At 46.2% G+C, this 15,368-nt stretch overlaps 1 protein-coding gene across 1 annotated transcript in view; it reads left to right on the top strand.

The window, feature by feature from the left end:
• Positions 1-1,973: 1,973 nt before the first annotated feature.
• Positions 1,974-15,368, top strand: part of hmga2 (high mobility group AT-hook 2) — a 26,749-nt gene continuing 13,354 nt past the window's right edge. The window contains exons 1-3 of the mRNA XM_061229931.1: positions 1,974-2,483; positions 4,823-4,909; positions 11,765-11,815. Coding sequence (XP_061085915.1) covers positions 2,376-2,483; positions 4,823-4,909; positions 11,765-11,815 — 246 coding nt within the window. The 5' untranslated portion in view covers positions 1,974-2,375. The remainder of the gene's footprint in view (positions 2,484-4,822; positions 4,910-11,764; positions 11,816-15,368) is intronic.

Below are 15,368 nucleotides of genomic sequence, written 5' to 3'. Positions count from 1 at the left end.
CAATGGCAAATTAACCACTTTCTTTTTCAGAGAATGAGGATTTCCAAACGGTACTCAAGCCAAACATGTTAAGCTTAGCTTTCCTCATCCAATGCATACTTTTAAACGTGCAGGTAAAACCTACAATGTATCAAAGTAAAATTAAGTGTGAAGTCAGATTAATATTTATCCTGAATTCGTTTTAGGCTATATACTTATAACTATATGTGGAAAAAAGAATCCAATGATATTAACGAAGATTCATTTGGTTTCCCAATTAATTAATTGTTGATTTCCCTGATTCGTTGAAACCCACTTGTAACTTTTTTCTTTCTTTCTTTTTTTTTTTTTTTTTTTTACAAACGTGTAGAAACACAACTAAATAGAACAAGCGTTTTAAATAAAACGTGTTTCCTGTGCAGTAGTTTTTGTGTTCAAGGTTGTAAAAGCCCCCCCCCCCTCCTCCTCCTCCTCCTCATCAAGCGCTTTCTGGTATTAAAAAAAACAAAAAACATCTTTGGCGCTATTGTATTGAGCAGGGAGAGCTGGGGAGGACTTGCCGTTCCTTGTCGAGCTAGCTTGGTCAGATCGTGGGAAAGGGGCTGCACGTGAAGCAGTTCGTTCTTTGTCACTGTTGTTCTTGTGTAATTGATCTCACTGCACGTCGATGGGCGGAATACTTCAAAGACGTGTGGCTGTTGGAGGTCGGTCTGCGAGCACGCGCTTTCCGTCAGCTTTGCGTCGCTTATGCGGCCGGACCCGAGAGGGGGGGGGTAGTTTTTCCCCTGGACTTTTTGTGTAAGCAGTTGTAAATGCAAATGATGGCTGTGCACTAGCCTGAAGAATAGAAACAGACGTTGTAGTTTTAAGTGCTTGGGGTTTAAAAAAAATAAAATAAAAATGTTGCATTGACTTTACGCACAGCAATTTCTGAAAGCCAAGTACGAATTTAACCACATTTATGGATTTATTTGGTGCTAAGAATAGCCTATACATGTTATCATTATATTGAGATACTTTGTAAGTGGTTCTAAATAAATTGCCTCGTATTTATTTCTGAGGTTAAATATTTCAAACGCTGTTTTGTTTATTATATTAATAGCACATTACTCTTATATAATCTACAATTTACCAAGACTATATAAACAAATATACGAAATAAATCCCATCACACACACACACACACACACACACACACACACATCATTACACACACACACACACTCACACACATACACACACTCACACACACACACACACACACACACACACACACACAATATACGCTATATTTACTAGTTTTTATTTTTTAGCTGACGTTCCTATCCAGCACGGCTTGCCAAAAAGCCCCTTGCATAAACACAATAACAACAATAAAACATCGAATAACTATCGCACTTTTTATTGGTTGCAAAATTAGACGGATTCCCAACATCTGCATAGCCTTGAAGGCTATTGAAATTAATTCCTCGTATTTCAGCGAAAGATCAGACTGCCGATTGCAAATCATGAGGAGGGGGAGGAGGAGGAGGGGTGTCCTTGAATGAATATGAACATATTTATTTTACAGTCGCTTATGAAATGCGCGGGGTCTCTGTCTGTCTCTTTAAACTTTCTGGATCGCAGCCAGTGACATGAATGGCGCATGACACGTGAGTTTGTCTCAATGTGGTCTCCCCTCTTACCGCCGCAGAATTTCTCATGTTGTCTCTGGCGGCGGTCCAAGCTCGTTTTTTTCCGTGGTGCCTCCTCCGTCCTGTATTTTTCACAACCCCCCTCCTATGCTATCCGCCCAGGGGAAAGGTGTTTTTAGCGCCGTCCTCATTGAGTGCGTGGACTGGTTTCGTGTGGGCTGCGGAGGTGTATTTAAATGCCCACTCTCACTCTCACTCTTTAAAACCAAAACATTTTACCCGTAAAGTCTTAAAGCCCCGCAGTTGCGTCTGGTAAGGCACCGGCTCTTTTTTTTTTTTTTTTTTTTAAACACGGTGGACGGTTGGCTATCTTGGTGCACTTTACAAATGTCTCGTGCCCATTTGTACCAATGAAACCAAAATTCCAATCGATCACTGGCTGATTTTATTACTAAAGCCACCCCACCCCCTTCCAAAAAAAGGAGCACGTGCTGCTACTCCTAAAACACCACAAGGCTCATCTCCCGTTTTTCCTTTTTTTTGTGTTTATTTTGAATAATTCGCGCGCATTGTTGATATTATCCGTTTCGTCATCATTGCGACTATTGTTTTTATTTTCATTATTCTGTTGCTTGAAATCGGTCCTTTCGCGACGAGAGAGAAGATCCCCCTCGCGCTCCGCTCCAGGACATCCGGTGTGCTGAATCAGACGGTGTTTTAGAGTTGGAAGGTGCAGGAGATTACAATTTGGTACAAGCCACGATGAGCACGCGGGGAGAAGAAACCGGCGAACCATCCGGCTCCCAGGAAGAGCCAGCAACAGCACCGGCTGCGAAGAGGGGACCGGGCAGACCGAGGAAGCCACAGCAAGTCAGTCTATGGTTTCTCTAAGTCGATATCATTTAATAGAGATATGCAGTTGTCATTGGCTTTCAGTTGCGTTTTGGAGATAGGGTTAGCTCCCGCGCGCTGCGCTCCAGTTTTTTCAGTACTTACGTTACTTTATTTAGCTATTTACCTGTTGAGGGTATCTGTCTGATGATCGCGAATGCACTGCCAGTGTAATTTAAATGCGGGAACCCGAATACTGGTTGAGAAACCACGACGTTCCTTTCAACCTCTTAAGAAGCTGCCTAGAGGTGTTTATGTGACTGCACTGGAAGAATGTGACCCTAATGCTGCAATTGTTGCTATCAGCGCAGTATGTAGTGTTGCCTTCTGTTAAGTTCTTGTGTTCCTTCGGGAGAAGTCGATGTTTTGGATGCAGTTGATTTGGCTAAAGATAGATTACAATACGACTGACCTTTAAAAAGCCCCGTTTAAAATAAAATAAAAACACACCCTTCAGCTCAATCAACAGCAGTCTTTGCATTGATGTTTGGCTGCGCAGACAGACGTAGCTAAACACTTGTCAGCATGTCTTGTGCGTTAGATGTGTTTAACCCATTTGGTAAAATCACGCTTCGCATTGTGTCTGCAGCTTCCCCTGTCACTCAGTGTAGTGGTGCGTTATGCCCCCACACCTAACGACGCGGACATAGTTCTATTTTAATAATGTACTTCCCTTTGGATTATATATTGACGCTGATTTACACCAGTGTTTCTGGCACTCAGTCCTGGGAACCCAGTAATTTTGTTATAGCCAATCTCTTGCACAATTAAGGTTGTTGTACACACGCGTTAAAGTTATTTCACAACTTGTTACTTAAACGTACGGGTTTACCCTGTTATCATTTGCTTTGACTTAATTAATTGACCAAATTGTCAGTTTTAGTAACAGCTATCCACCGTTTCACCCCCTCAGGAGCCGATTGATTCATCACCGTCTATAATTTGGTTAAAATATTTTGCCTGTTTTTATGTAATCGTTTGCAATATAGCTGAAAACATGAACATTGAACTTTTATCCTATACGGTATCCACAGCTATTTTTGACCTAACGCGGTTTAAGAGGGTAAATAATTCATCAAAAGATGAAAAGCATTTAATTAAGAAAAAATTAACAGATTTTTGCAATTGTGGTTGTAACAAAAACCAGTGAACACAGGGGTCCTCAGAAGCGAGTTGGAGAACTGATTTACACGTATGTGTTGCGAGTACGCCCAGATCTGCGTGCTGCGATACTGTCTACCCTGAAACGCCTTGACCTTGCCTTGTGGGCAGTAATATCATGATTCATATAATGATTTGATTCATATATCGCTGTGTGTCTGGTGGATTTAGTGATTTATTTATTTTTATTGGGGGAGGGGTGGGTTATATACACACATGTTAGTAGTTTTAAGGGAAATGATTCGTTTTCTAAAATGAGTCCGTTGTGAATCGGTTTTATTTTCAAATGACTCTATTGCTCATTGTAAAAACATGTACAGAAATCAATAAGGAACGTGTCGGGTTCTCTTGAAAACGTGAGTATATGTACAAAAATGTCCGGTTTACCCTCAAAGCCGCTTCATTTTCATATTAAATGACAGCTAGCCTTGGCTGCCACCAACTGCCATGCGCTTTAAAAAAAAAAAAAAAAAAAGAAGAAGCATTGTAAAAAATCATTTTCTATAATTTTTTAAGCTCGTCATTTAAAATATTTGGGAATTGTATTCAATCAGATTAAACTGAATACGGCAAAAGTAGGCTAAAATATAAATGTAAAAATATACTCATTGTCATTACTGACATTTAAACTACTTTTAAAAGTTGGGACAGATCTTTGACTTTGGATATAGCACAAAAACATGGAATAAATTGAATTTCAGCATTTAAAAAAACGTTTTTCTCAGCTAATTTCCTGTAAAACGGGCATTTTTCAAAGGCGTTACGTTTCTTTTAAAGATTAATGCTTTTATTATTAAAACGTATAAAAACATGTTACGAACTCATGACCCTTTCAATTTCACGTATTGCCGTTCTGTAGATGTAACCAAATTTCTTCGAAAATCCTAAAAGTATTTCGTTATAATTTAGTTTTTCTGATTAAACATATAGGCGCCAACAAAACTTTGCTGTTTTATAAGTGAAGCTCGGAGCACACCGGAGAGTTCTGGCCATTGAGCTTATTGCTGAAAGGGGGGCTATTTTCGCGTCTGGGAGAGGAGGGGAGATCTGGGGTCCCCTGCTTTGTTTCCTGTCCTTACCGCTCGTGTTCACCTCCTTTTTTTCCCTTTTTTTTTTTTTTTTTTTTTTTTTCCCCCCTCCTTCCTCCGTGTCCTCAGGAGCCGACCGGAGAGCCTGTCCCGAAACGACCGAGGGGTCGACCGAAAGGAAGCAAGAACAAGGGCCCTTCCAAAGCGGCACAGAAGGTGGGAACTGTGGCGGCCGCTAAACACCTCCATCGCCCTGTCAATCAACTCTCTCTCTCTCTCTCTCTCTCTCTCTCTCTCTCTCTCTCTCTCTCTCTCTCTCTCTGTTTGTTTGTGTGCATACAAAAACACACGAAACATTCAGGTAATGTACATTTTGTAACAAGCTGAGTTACTCTAGGCGTTTAGTTCCTGCGCCCAAAAGCGGTGAGCTAGTTCTGTTGGAATGACTGGTGGCCTTTCTGTGCAAGCTTGCACCACCACGAGAACTTATTTACACACGCGCTGATTTATGGTGTGTTTCAAATGGGTAATTTCTCATAGAGGAGCACTCTGTACATTTTATTGTCTCTGCACTGAACGATAATTGAGGAAATGACAGCCGCCAGTTTGCAAAAGGTGTAATTTAAGGGCCCAAAATGCAGAATGCAAAAAGTCGCCTCCCTAGACTAGGAGTTTCCGTGAACCCACCCCCACCCACTCAAGTCCGCTCTGTTTATTTCTCTTTTTATTTTGCTAATGAATTTAAACCCCCCCCCCCCCCCCCCCCCCCCCCCCCCCGATCAGGAATGTGTACAGAAGCGGATCTCCGTGTCTGAATAGGAAACCCTGATTGGTTGTCCTTACCTGGTCTGTCTGCAGCCAACCGTGGCCTCTCGCACCTCCGTTACTGTCCAATCCTGGGCCCTGTTTCACAAAGCGGGATTACTGAGCTCGCAAGTATCGGGGTGGCCTGTAGCGTAGTGGTTGAGGTAAATGACCGGGACACGCAAGGTCGGTGGTTCTAATCCCGGTGTAGCCACAATTAGGTCCGCACAGCCATTGGGCCCTTGAGCAAGGCTCTTAACCCTACATTGCTCCAGGGGAGGACTGTCTCCTGCTGAGTTTAATCAACTGTACGTCCCTGGAAGCAGGGAACTCCGGAAGCCAGGGATACTCAACTGTATCAGAAAGAGTCGGTGTGGGTGCAGGCGTTCGTTCCGTACAAGTACGAGTTAACACATCTGGAGCCGCTAATCAAGGTCTTTAGCAAAAACTTAGCGGTCGATTAGTTGGGTGAGGTGTGTGACTGCTTGGTTGGAACAAAAGCCTGCACCCACACCGGCCCTTTCTGGGAAAGGTTGTGTATACCTGCCTTAAGTAGGGTGGCCAGTAGTGTAGTGGTTAAGGTAAAGGACTGGGACACGCAAGGTCGGTGGTTCGATCCCCGATGTAGCCACAATAAGATCCGCACAGCCATTGGGCCCCTGAGCAAGGCCCTTAACCCTGCATTGCTCCAGGGGAGGATTGTCTCCTGCTTAGTCTAAATCAACTGTATGTCGCTCTGGATAAGAACGGGACCTCTTAAGTGGGAATGGTGAAGTTCAAATCCCAGGGGTGTCCGCTTGGGAAAACTGTATGTTTTATCCAACTTTAGATTATCAGACAATATTAATTATTTTAAAGCACAAGTTCTTTGTTGTGATTTAAATTGTAATATTCTGCTTTACACATAGACTTCAAGGTACAATAGGTAAGACTTTTGTGTTAAAACATTGTCACAAGACCATTGTAAATCCCTTCCTATCATTGAAAAAGGCTCACTGACCTGTTGACTCACCCTCTGCCTGTGTTTATTGTCCTTAAATTCGGATTTCAAAATATACAGTTGACGGGCCGACACTCTGCACCAAAACATTGTATAACTGTACAATAATTCAAGCTCATTGGTTGAAAATTGGTTCTAATTGTCACAGCCAATGGCGTTTCAACATCAGCGCATTTACAGAGAAGGGGGAGGGATAAACAGTGCTGTGGTTTGAAGGTGTTTGTTGCTGCAATTCCTCTCTCTTGACCGTTAGAAGTCTGAAATGACCGATTGTAGCTTTAAAAACGCCATGCAGATGATGGGAACAGAGCAGGGTATAACGGTCTTTTTACATTACATTACTTTACATTACAGGCATTTTTAGCAGACGCTCTTATCCAGAGCAACATATAAGGAAGTGCAGATTGAACACAGGGACAAGTGTGAAGAGGACCCTAGAGGACAGTATGGAGCCGAGTCCTAGCGTGACCACACAGATGCAGTCAGAACCCTTGAAGAATACATCAACTTACAAACTAGCATACCACGGTTGGCAGCTAGAATACGCAGAGTACCACAATACAATAGCTAATACAAAACAGAACAATAACTATATATGTGCCATTACAGTCGATGGCATATATAAGGCTAATCATGGTGGTGCGGTAGGGAGGGAAAGGTGTAGCCTGAAGAGATGAGTCTTCAGTCTGCGCTTGAAGGAGGTCAGAGACTCTGCTGTTCTGACATCCACCAGGAGGTCATTCCACCAGTGTGGGACCAGGACAGACAGCAGTCGTGAGCGTGAAGTGCAGTTGTGGCGAGGGGGAGGCACCAGACGGCATGAAGTGGCAGAACGGAGGGGTCTTGCTGGTGTATAGGTCTTGATAAGCAATTGCTTATTATCTTTATGCATTCGTTGACGTACTACGGCTGTGTTTCGAAACCGCATACTAGCATACTACTTGTACAAAATTTCAGGCTGATTTTCATTGAAAATGTAGTACGAATAGTATGCTAAACATGTGGTTTTGAACGCAGCTTACGTCTTAAATATTCCCAAAGATAGACCATAAATGCGTAATGCAGATTCTGTGCTGGAGATGCTTCTCAGAAAGACTTTTGAATGGGCGAACCTGTGAAAGCTACAATAGGTAATTTCAGACTCCTATCCCTCCCCCTTCCCTGTGAACGCGCTGATGTTGAAACGCCGTTGGCTGTCGCAATTGGAACCAATTTTCAACCAATGAGCTTGAATTATTGAACGGCTATACAATGTTTTGAGTGTCGGGATGTCAATTTTGAAACCCGAGGATTATAAACACAGGCAGAGGGTGAATCAACATGTCAGGGAGCCTTTTTCAATCATAGTAGGGATTTACAAGATTGACAAAAATCTCACCTATTGTAGCGTTAAAGGACGTGTTTCTATCCTCCATAATGACTGCAGTCACTTAATTCAGTCACCCAGCTTTAGCCCGGCTTGTGTCAGTGGTGTGTTAAGCGTTTCAGCTGAGCATTGGTTGTGGGAACGTGATACGGTGACCTTTTGAGTCTGCTAATTTTAAACGCTCCCTCTCTGAACCCGTGTGCGGAGAGGACCCCGCGCTCGGCCATGCCTGTGTGTGCGCCGTGCGTTTCGCCTCACGCGTGCGTGCGTACGGAGTGTGTGTGTGCGTACGGAGTGTGTGTGTGCGCGCGTGCGTGCGTCTGGAGTGCGTGTGTGCACTTGTTCATGTGAGCGAGTGTGTGCAAGTGCTTCAGTGCGTCTCTTTGCGTTTCTGGCAGGCTGGGAGGCTGGAGTGTGCTGTTGTGGTGTGTGTGGTGTGGTTTGTGTGTGACGGTCTGGTCGGCGTGTTGTGGTGTGTTGTGTTTTGCGGTGTTGTGTAGTGTGTGGGGGTATAGTGTGGTGTGTGTGTGGTGGTGTAGTGTGTGTGGTGTGTGGTGGTATAGTGCGGTGTGTGGTGTGGTGTGTGTGGTGTGTGGTGGTATAGTGTGGTGTGTGGTGTGGTGTAGTGTGTGTGGTGTGTGGTGGTGTAGTTGTGTGGTGTGGTGGTGTGGTGGTGTGTGGTCTGGTGTGGTGTGGTGGTGTGTGTGGTGTGTGTATGGTGGTGTGGTGTGGTGTGGTGTGTGTGGTGTGGTGTGGCGTTGAGAGCTGGGTTGTCCTGCCACAGTGACCGGACCCAGGCACGCAGCCACACTGATTATTAATTGAATGAGGGTGTTGGCTTACCCACCATTAAATCTGCTGATAAAAGATGCAGCATCTCAAACAGCCTGCCAGGTATAATCAGAGCAGGGATCCGTGCTTCTTCTCGCTTATTCGGTTAATTCTCAGTCTGAAGAAACTCAAATGTATAGAGAAAATATGTGATGGATTAGTTATTTGATATGTGCTGTCATCAGAAAAATTGTTCTCACTGTTACAGAAATTAAATAGAAAATTAAAATGCATACACCACTATGAAGGCGGTTAGAGAAGGTGTGTATAGTCGGTATATCTGTCCGATATTGGAAACGGGTAGTGACCAAGTAACCTGAAACTTCCTGATGTGGAGCGTTGATGAAATGGTACACAGGAATGACATGCTCACCCCTGAGCTATTTGACATCTGACAGAGAAAATTTTGACTGCAGGGGTATTCCAGGAGGGTGTTAGACCTGTGTGAAGGTGGCTCCTCCTGTTGCATTCTGGGAAACATGTCCTTGTCCTTTTACATTACATCACTGGCATTTAGCAGACGCTCTTATCCAGAGCGACTTACAATGAATTGCAGGTCGAACACAAGGACAAGTTTGATGAGGACCCTAGAGGACAGTATGGTTGTCCTAGCGTGACCATACAGATACAATCGGAACCCTTGAAGAATACGTCAGCTTACAAACTAGCATACCACGGTTGGCAGCTAGAATACCCCAGACCCATTTTTCCAACTTCAGTCAGTTGGAAAATGTCAAGCTCTTGCAACAGCACAGTGAACGTATGAATGTAGAGGTGAAAAGATTACACAGTGAGTGAGTGAGTGAGTGAGTGAGTGAGTGAGTGAGTGAGTGAGTGAGTGAGTGAGTGAGTGAGTGAGTGAGTGAGTGAGTGAGTGAGTGAGTGAGTGAGTGAGTGAGTGAGTGAGTGAGTGGTCTGTCGTCTCTTGTGGCACTGAAGCGTTATATGGATGTGAGCGTAGCATTGTGGGTGGAGCAGACAGCCTGCAGCAGTGTAGGCAGTCTCATTCCCCGTGGACCGACTGTAAAAGACCCCTAATGTACCGTTTAAAGTGTGCGCCTGTCTTAGCAAGTGTTTTAGTCTGAAAATAAGACTTTTCTGTCAAATATTAGCTTGTTTTATTTAGCACGTGTTATTGTTTGCTTGTCGAATGAAATGTTCTTAGCCCGTTGGCTAATCGAAACACAAAAAAATCTGACAGTTAAACAGTCTCACCTCATTGGCAATATTTATAATAGAAATACAATTTTAAGTCGAAAATGTCTTGAAAATGTAGCGTGTTCGTGAATACAGGTGTGAGTGTGGGAGAGTGTGCGTGTGTGCCCACACCCGTGTGCGCATTTCAATAGGGGTCACTGGTTAAAGCAGCATGCATTATTAAAAGCCCTGTATTCCTGGCAGTGGAGGTTGGCCAGTGCAGTACCTTTGATACCTGCCCTCTCTGCATCGCCCTGCAAAATTAATAGAGGGCCAGCAATTTGGGTCGAGTTTCAACTGCTTCTCCTCCTCACTAAAGCCTGGAGCTGGAGAAGCGCTTTATACCCGGTGAATTATTAAAAGCGCTCCTTGTCTCGTTAATTGTCTTCGGCTGGAGCCGGGGCTTCTTCCGCGAGGCGGTGCAGCTCGGTCCGCCGGTCGCCATTCCGGCTCCTCTCCGCCGCTCAGGGTATGTCAGAACCCAGAGGGAAAAGGAAGCAAGCCGATGCACGGGTGCTTCCTCCATTACCAGAGCTCTGGGCCCTTATCGGAGGCACGAGGCAGCCCACAGCGCTCTCCCCATTTCCATCTCAATGGCGTAAAATTCTTCGGTGAAAGATAACTCTCCTCTCGCCGGGGAAAGGGGCGGGGGGAGGGGGGGGACCCTTTTTAAAAGGGCGACTTTTGTTTAGTTGAAATGGAGATTTGTGGAGGAGTGTGTTCGAATCCCGTCCACCTGGGCCGTCGTGCGGTTGGAGGAGACGACGGTCTTGGATACACCTCCAGTGTCCACGGCCTACAGCCCCGTTTAAAGGTACAATAGGTAACCCCGGACTTCTAACGGTCAGGAGAGGAATGGCAGCAACAAACACCTTCAAACCACAACACTGTTTATCCCTCCCTCTTCCCTGTGAACGCGCTGACGTTGAAACGCGATTGGCTGTGGCAATTAGAACCAATTTTCAATCAGTGGGCTTGAATTATTGTACAGCTATACGATGTTTTGGTGCAGAGTGGCAGCCCGTCAATTGCATATTTTGAAACCCGAATTTAAGGACTATAAACACAGGCAGAGGGCGAGTCAACATGTCAGTGAGCCTTTTTCAACGATAGGAAGGGATTTACAATGGTCTTGTGACAATGTTTTAACACACAACTCCTACCTATTGAACCTTTAATAATGACTTCTTAGACCCTCTCCTCTGCGATGTGCTCCTCGCCCATTTCATTAATGAATATTCTCCTTTAGTGTTCAATGCTGTGTTCAGGTGAGTTTGTTCACCCGGACCGAGTGAGGAGTTAAAATGAGGCCATTTTGATTGATTCATTTTAACACCATTTCGATGGCCAAGCAACCAACTGTCGAGGAAGCACACATCACATTGCCCTATGAATAGACGTTAAGAATCGTTTTAAAAGGCAACCGTCGTTCGTTCCATCAGGAATCGTAAGAGCAGTGGCCCTGTTATGATTCAGTGATTCATGGATTCGATTTTGGCAATGTCTGTGTTCTGAATTGATGATTCGTGCACTTGGTAGTTGATGATTAATTTGCTCATTTGGTTGATGATTCGTGGACTAAGTTTATTGTTTCATGTACTCGATTGGTTGATGATTCATGAAATGGAATGGATGGTTCACGGACTTGATTGATTGTTTCATGTCCTCGATTGGTCGATTCATGGACTTGATTGATTGTTTCATGTCCTCGATTGATTGTTTCATGTTCTCGAATGGTTGATTCATGGCTTGATTGGTTGATTCATGGACTTGATTGATTGTTTCATGTCCTCGATTGATTGTTTCATGTGCTCGATTGATTGTTTCATGTTCTTGATTGGTTGATTCATGTTCTCGATTGATTGTTTTGCAGAAAGCAGAGGGCTCGGGTGAGAAGAGACCCAGGGGCAGACCGCGAAAATGGGTGAGTCACCTTTTCACACACATTTACCTGCGAAAGGACCTCCATGAAACCGAGTGGTAGTGTAGTGGTTAAGGTACATGACTGGGACCGGCAAGGTCGATGATTTGAATCCCGGTCCAGCCACAATAAGATCCGCACAGCCGTTGGGCCCTTGAGCGAGGCCCTTAACCCTGCATTGCTCCAGGGGAGGATTGTCTCCTGCTTAGTCTAATCAACTGTACGTCGCTCTGGATATTAATGTAAAAGCGATTCAATTTTATGATCGCTGCATATCTCCTGAAGAGTAGATATCCAGCGATTGTGAAGTCTGGTTTAAAAGTGGAGATATGTTGAGTTGACATTGACATTGTCTCGTTTGCCTGGGACACCAGAAGGTTTCCCGGGCTGCTGTGTTCTGTATAGAGAGCACACTGCCACACCTGTAGCTCGTTGTGCTGTATTTATGGCCAATGGGGAAATGCTGCTTCTTATCTTGACCGATCAGTAGCCTGTTTGTTGTTTCAACATAAATTAGCTGTGAGGCTCTTGGGTATTCTGAATTTACTCACTGCATATTTTTTAATGATTCTTTTAAATGGCAGACTGAAGGTAAAGCCGATTTGATTAGCATTGCCTGGGGTGTGTATGGTGTGTTCAGACCGGTTGTGATTCAGGTGAATGTTGAGAGAGCAGTGCTAATGGCAAAATGCTTGTTACCTGCTAATTTAATACCTCAACTGTCACCCACTCAACCAATTGGATTGGATAGCTAGTTTATTTTTCCTACAGCATTTCTGTTTTATCCTTTCTACCGTTCACCAGCCGGCGTTGGGTTCCTCTCAAGATTTCTTCTCACTGGGGAGTTATTTTATTGCCTCGTGCGTTTGCTATTTGGGAGTACCTCCCCCCTTCTGCTACTCTCTGAAGTGTCTCTTCTGTCTCTTCTGTCTCTTCTGTGACCGGCGCAGAACGGACAGAAGCGGGTTGAGTTTAAGTGAGAAGCGCAGGTCGAACAGCGCTAACGATGCTAACGGCGCTAACAATGCTAACCGCGCTAACCGCGCTATGTCGCTACACCCGGGAACCTTTGGACCCGCGGCGGGCTGATAAAGGAGCCGGGGCCGTTTATGGCGCTGTTTAGTTTGCGCCCGCGGCGGTCGGCTGGCTGGCAGGCTGGGGGCGGCGGTGGCGTTTGATGGCGTGACGTGAGTGATGGGTTTCGCGAGCGTATCTGGCACCCACCCTCCCCCGGTCCGTAGGTCAGCGGCTGGGCTCGACGACGCTGCTCCGTTTGTAGAGCCGGGGTGAGCGAGCGCACACACACAGACACACAGACACACACACACACACTCACACACACGCACACGCACGCACACACACACACACACACACAGACACAGACACACTCTCACTCACACACATACACACACACACACACACTCACACTCACGCACACGCACACGCACACGCACACGCACACACACAGACACAGACACACATACACACACACACACACACACACTGGCCTCGCTCGCGCGGGGGTCAGGGTGAACTCCGCACGCCACCACGTGGATCCACCGCACCACACAGGAGTCCGATAGCCAGTTACGAGTCACTTTCGGCCACCTTAATTAAAAAATAAATAAAATCAGTCAGCAGTGTATTCAGTGGCTCCAGTGTGTAGTAGCGTACCCTCTCCACTAGTTGGGTGTGATTTCTGTCCGAATTCTCACCCCCCCAGCTTTTTCAGTCCATTAATACAGCCAAGGTTATTTCTGCTAGAGTTTAAGTTCTTAAACATTATTCTTAAACTTATACCAGCGCAGTTCGATTGCTGATTGTAGCCGGTTGCTTTGTCTCCGAACCCAGCAGGGTTGGGTTCAGCTCGCTGTGCTAAGCCAGCCGTCTAACCTGCTGCAGCCCCCACCCCTGATCCAGTCAGTTAGTCCGTCTGTTGGAGATAGCTCCCAGCCCTCCCCAGGGAGAAACAGGCATCACCCACACCCCCCCCAAATCTGACACGCTGTATCTGCACGTGCCTAGAGTTTGTCCCTTTCATTAGTCAAATGAGTTTGAACCCCCTCCGCTGATGGGTGCTCGGAGTTCCGGCACAAAATGGCTGCCGCGCACCACCCTAATGGGCTAACGTGGACGAAACACGCCGTGTTTGTGACATTAATTGTCGCCGCTCGTATCCCTTTCTTTAAAGTTGCATACATTTCGATCTCTCGGTTCGGTCGTGTCCACGTCCGTCCTCCCGGTCAGCGCTGCCCACTGTGGAAAGTGAGTGAACTGCAGGGTGTTTAAATAAAACACATTTCCAAGATCACGATGGACAACATCACACTTATACAACCCCGGGTCAGAAGTAAATGGCAAATGGCAGGCATTTATATCGCGCCTTTATCCAAAGCGCTGTACAATTGATGCTTCTCATTCGCCCATTCATACACACACTCACACAGCGACGGCGATTGGCTGCCATGCAAGGCGCAGACCAGCTCGTCAGGAGCATTTGGGGGTTAGGTGTCTTGCTCAGGGATACTTCGACACAGCCCGGGCGGGGGATCGAACCGGCAACCCTCCGACTGCCAGACGACTACTCTTACTGCTCTTACTGCCTGAGCCAACAGAAGTACTGTTGAGGACACACGTATGTTTCCAAAGCCTTTTGGATTTCTTTCTCCGTTCTTTCATCCGTCGAAATTTATTTCTGGCGGGTAATGAATGGTCTTTAAATATTAATATATATATTTAATATAGGCCTGATGGAGAGGCACATTTACAGCACATACACCCTGAAATACGTCTTTTAATTTTATCTACCGTGCGAACCCCACTTGTAGTTCACGGCTACGGAAAACCGATGCTTGATGTGGATTGTGCTTGATGTGGATTGTGTGGATTGTGCTTGGTGTGGATTGTGTGGATTATGCTTGATGTGGATTGTGCTTGGTGTGGATTGTGATGTGTTCTGTAGCTGTTCCAATAACCTTCGCTCGTCCTGCCATAACCTTCGCGTCTATAAAAGCGTCCGCCGGATAAGCGTAACGTCCAACGTTTAAATGAATACCCGCCCCTGTCTGTTGGTCCTGGGCGGAGGTGCGTTGTGGGATCGGGACGGGGGACGTCGGGGTGACTCAGTGCAGCCGTGCGCGACGGCCGGGGTGACAGGCGGGAGCCCGCGTCCCCCTCCGTAAACAGGAAACGCTCCGGGCTGAGTCAGAAGCGGCTCCTGACTCACCGCGCTCCGAACGCTCCGGACAGCCTCCTCCTGTTTTCATGAATGGAGCGGGGCTGCGGGGAGCGCCGGGCGCTGTGGTTTTCCGAGGCGTGCGCCGTGACGCGTTTGGCAGCTGTCAACTGGGCGGGAGGTTCCTGCCGCCGGCTGGCGTCTCCGCCGCAAACTGGGGCCGGCGTTCCGGACTCATGCTGGTGTTCCGGGCTCATCCCGGCGTTCCGGACTCGTCCCGGCGTTCCGGACCCGTCCCGGCGTTCCGGACCCGTCCCGGCGTTCCGGACTCGTCCCGGCTCATTCCGGCCCGGATAAATGCGCGCGCTTTCTTAGTTCAGC

The sequence above is a fragment of the Conger conger genome, chromosome 19 (assembly GCF_963514075.1).
Source record: "Conger conger chromosome 19, fConCon1.1, whole genome shotgun sequence".
NCBI lineage: Eukaryota > Metazoa > Chordata > Actinopteri > Anguilliformes > Congridae > Conger > Conger conger.
The sequence above is the reverse complement of the archived record's forward strand: the minus strand, read 5'-3'. Positions and strand labels throughout refer to the sequence as shown.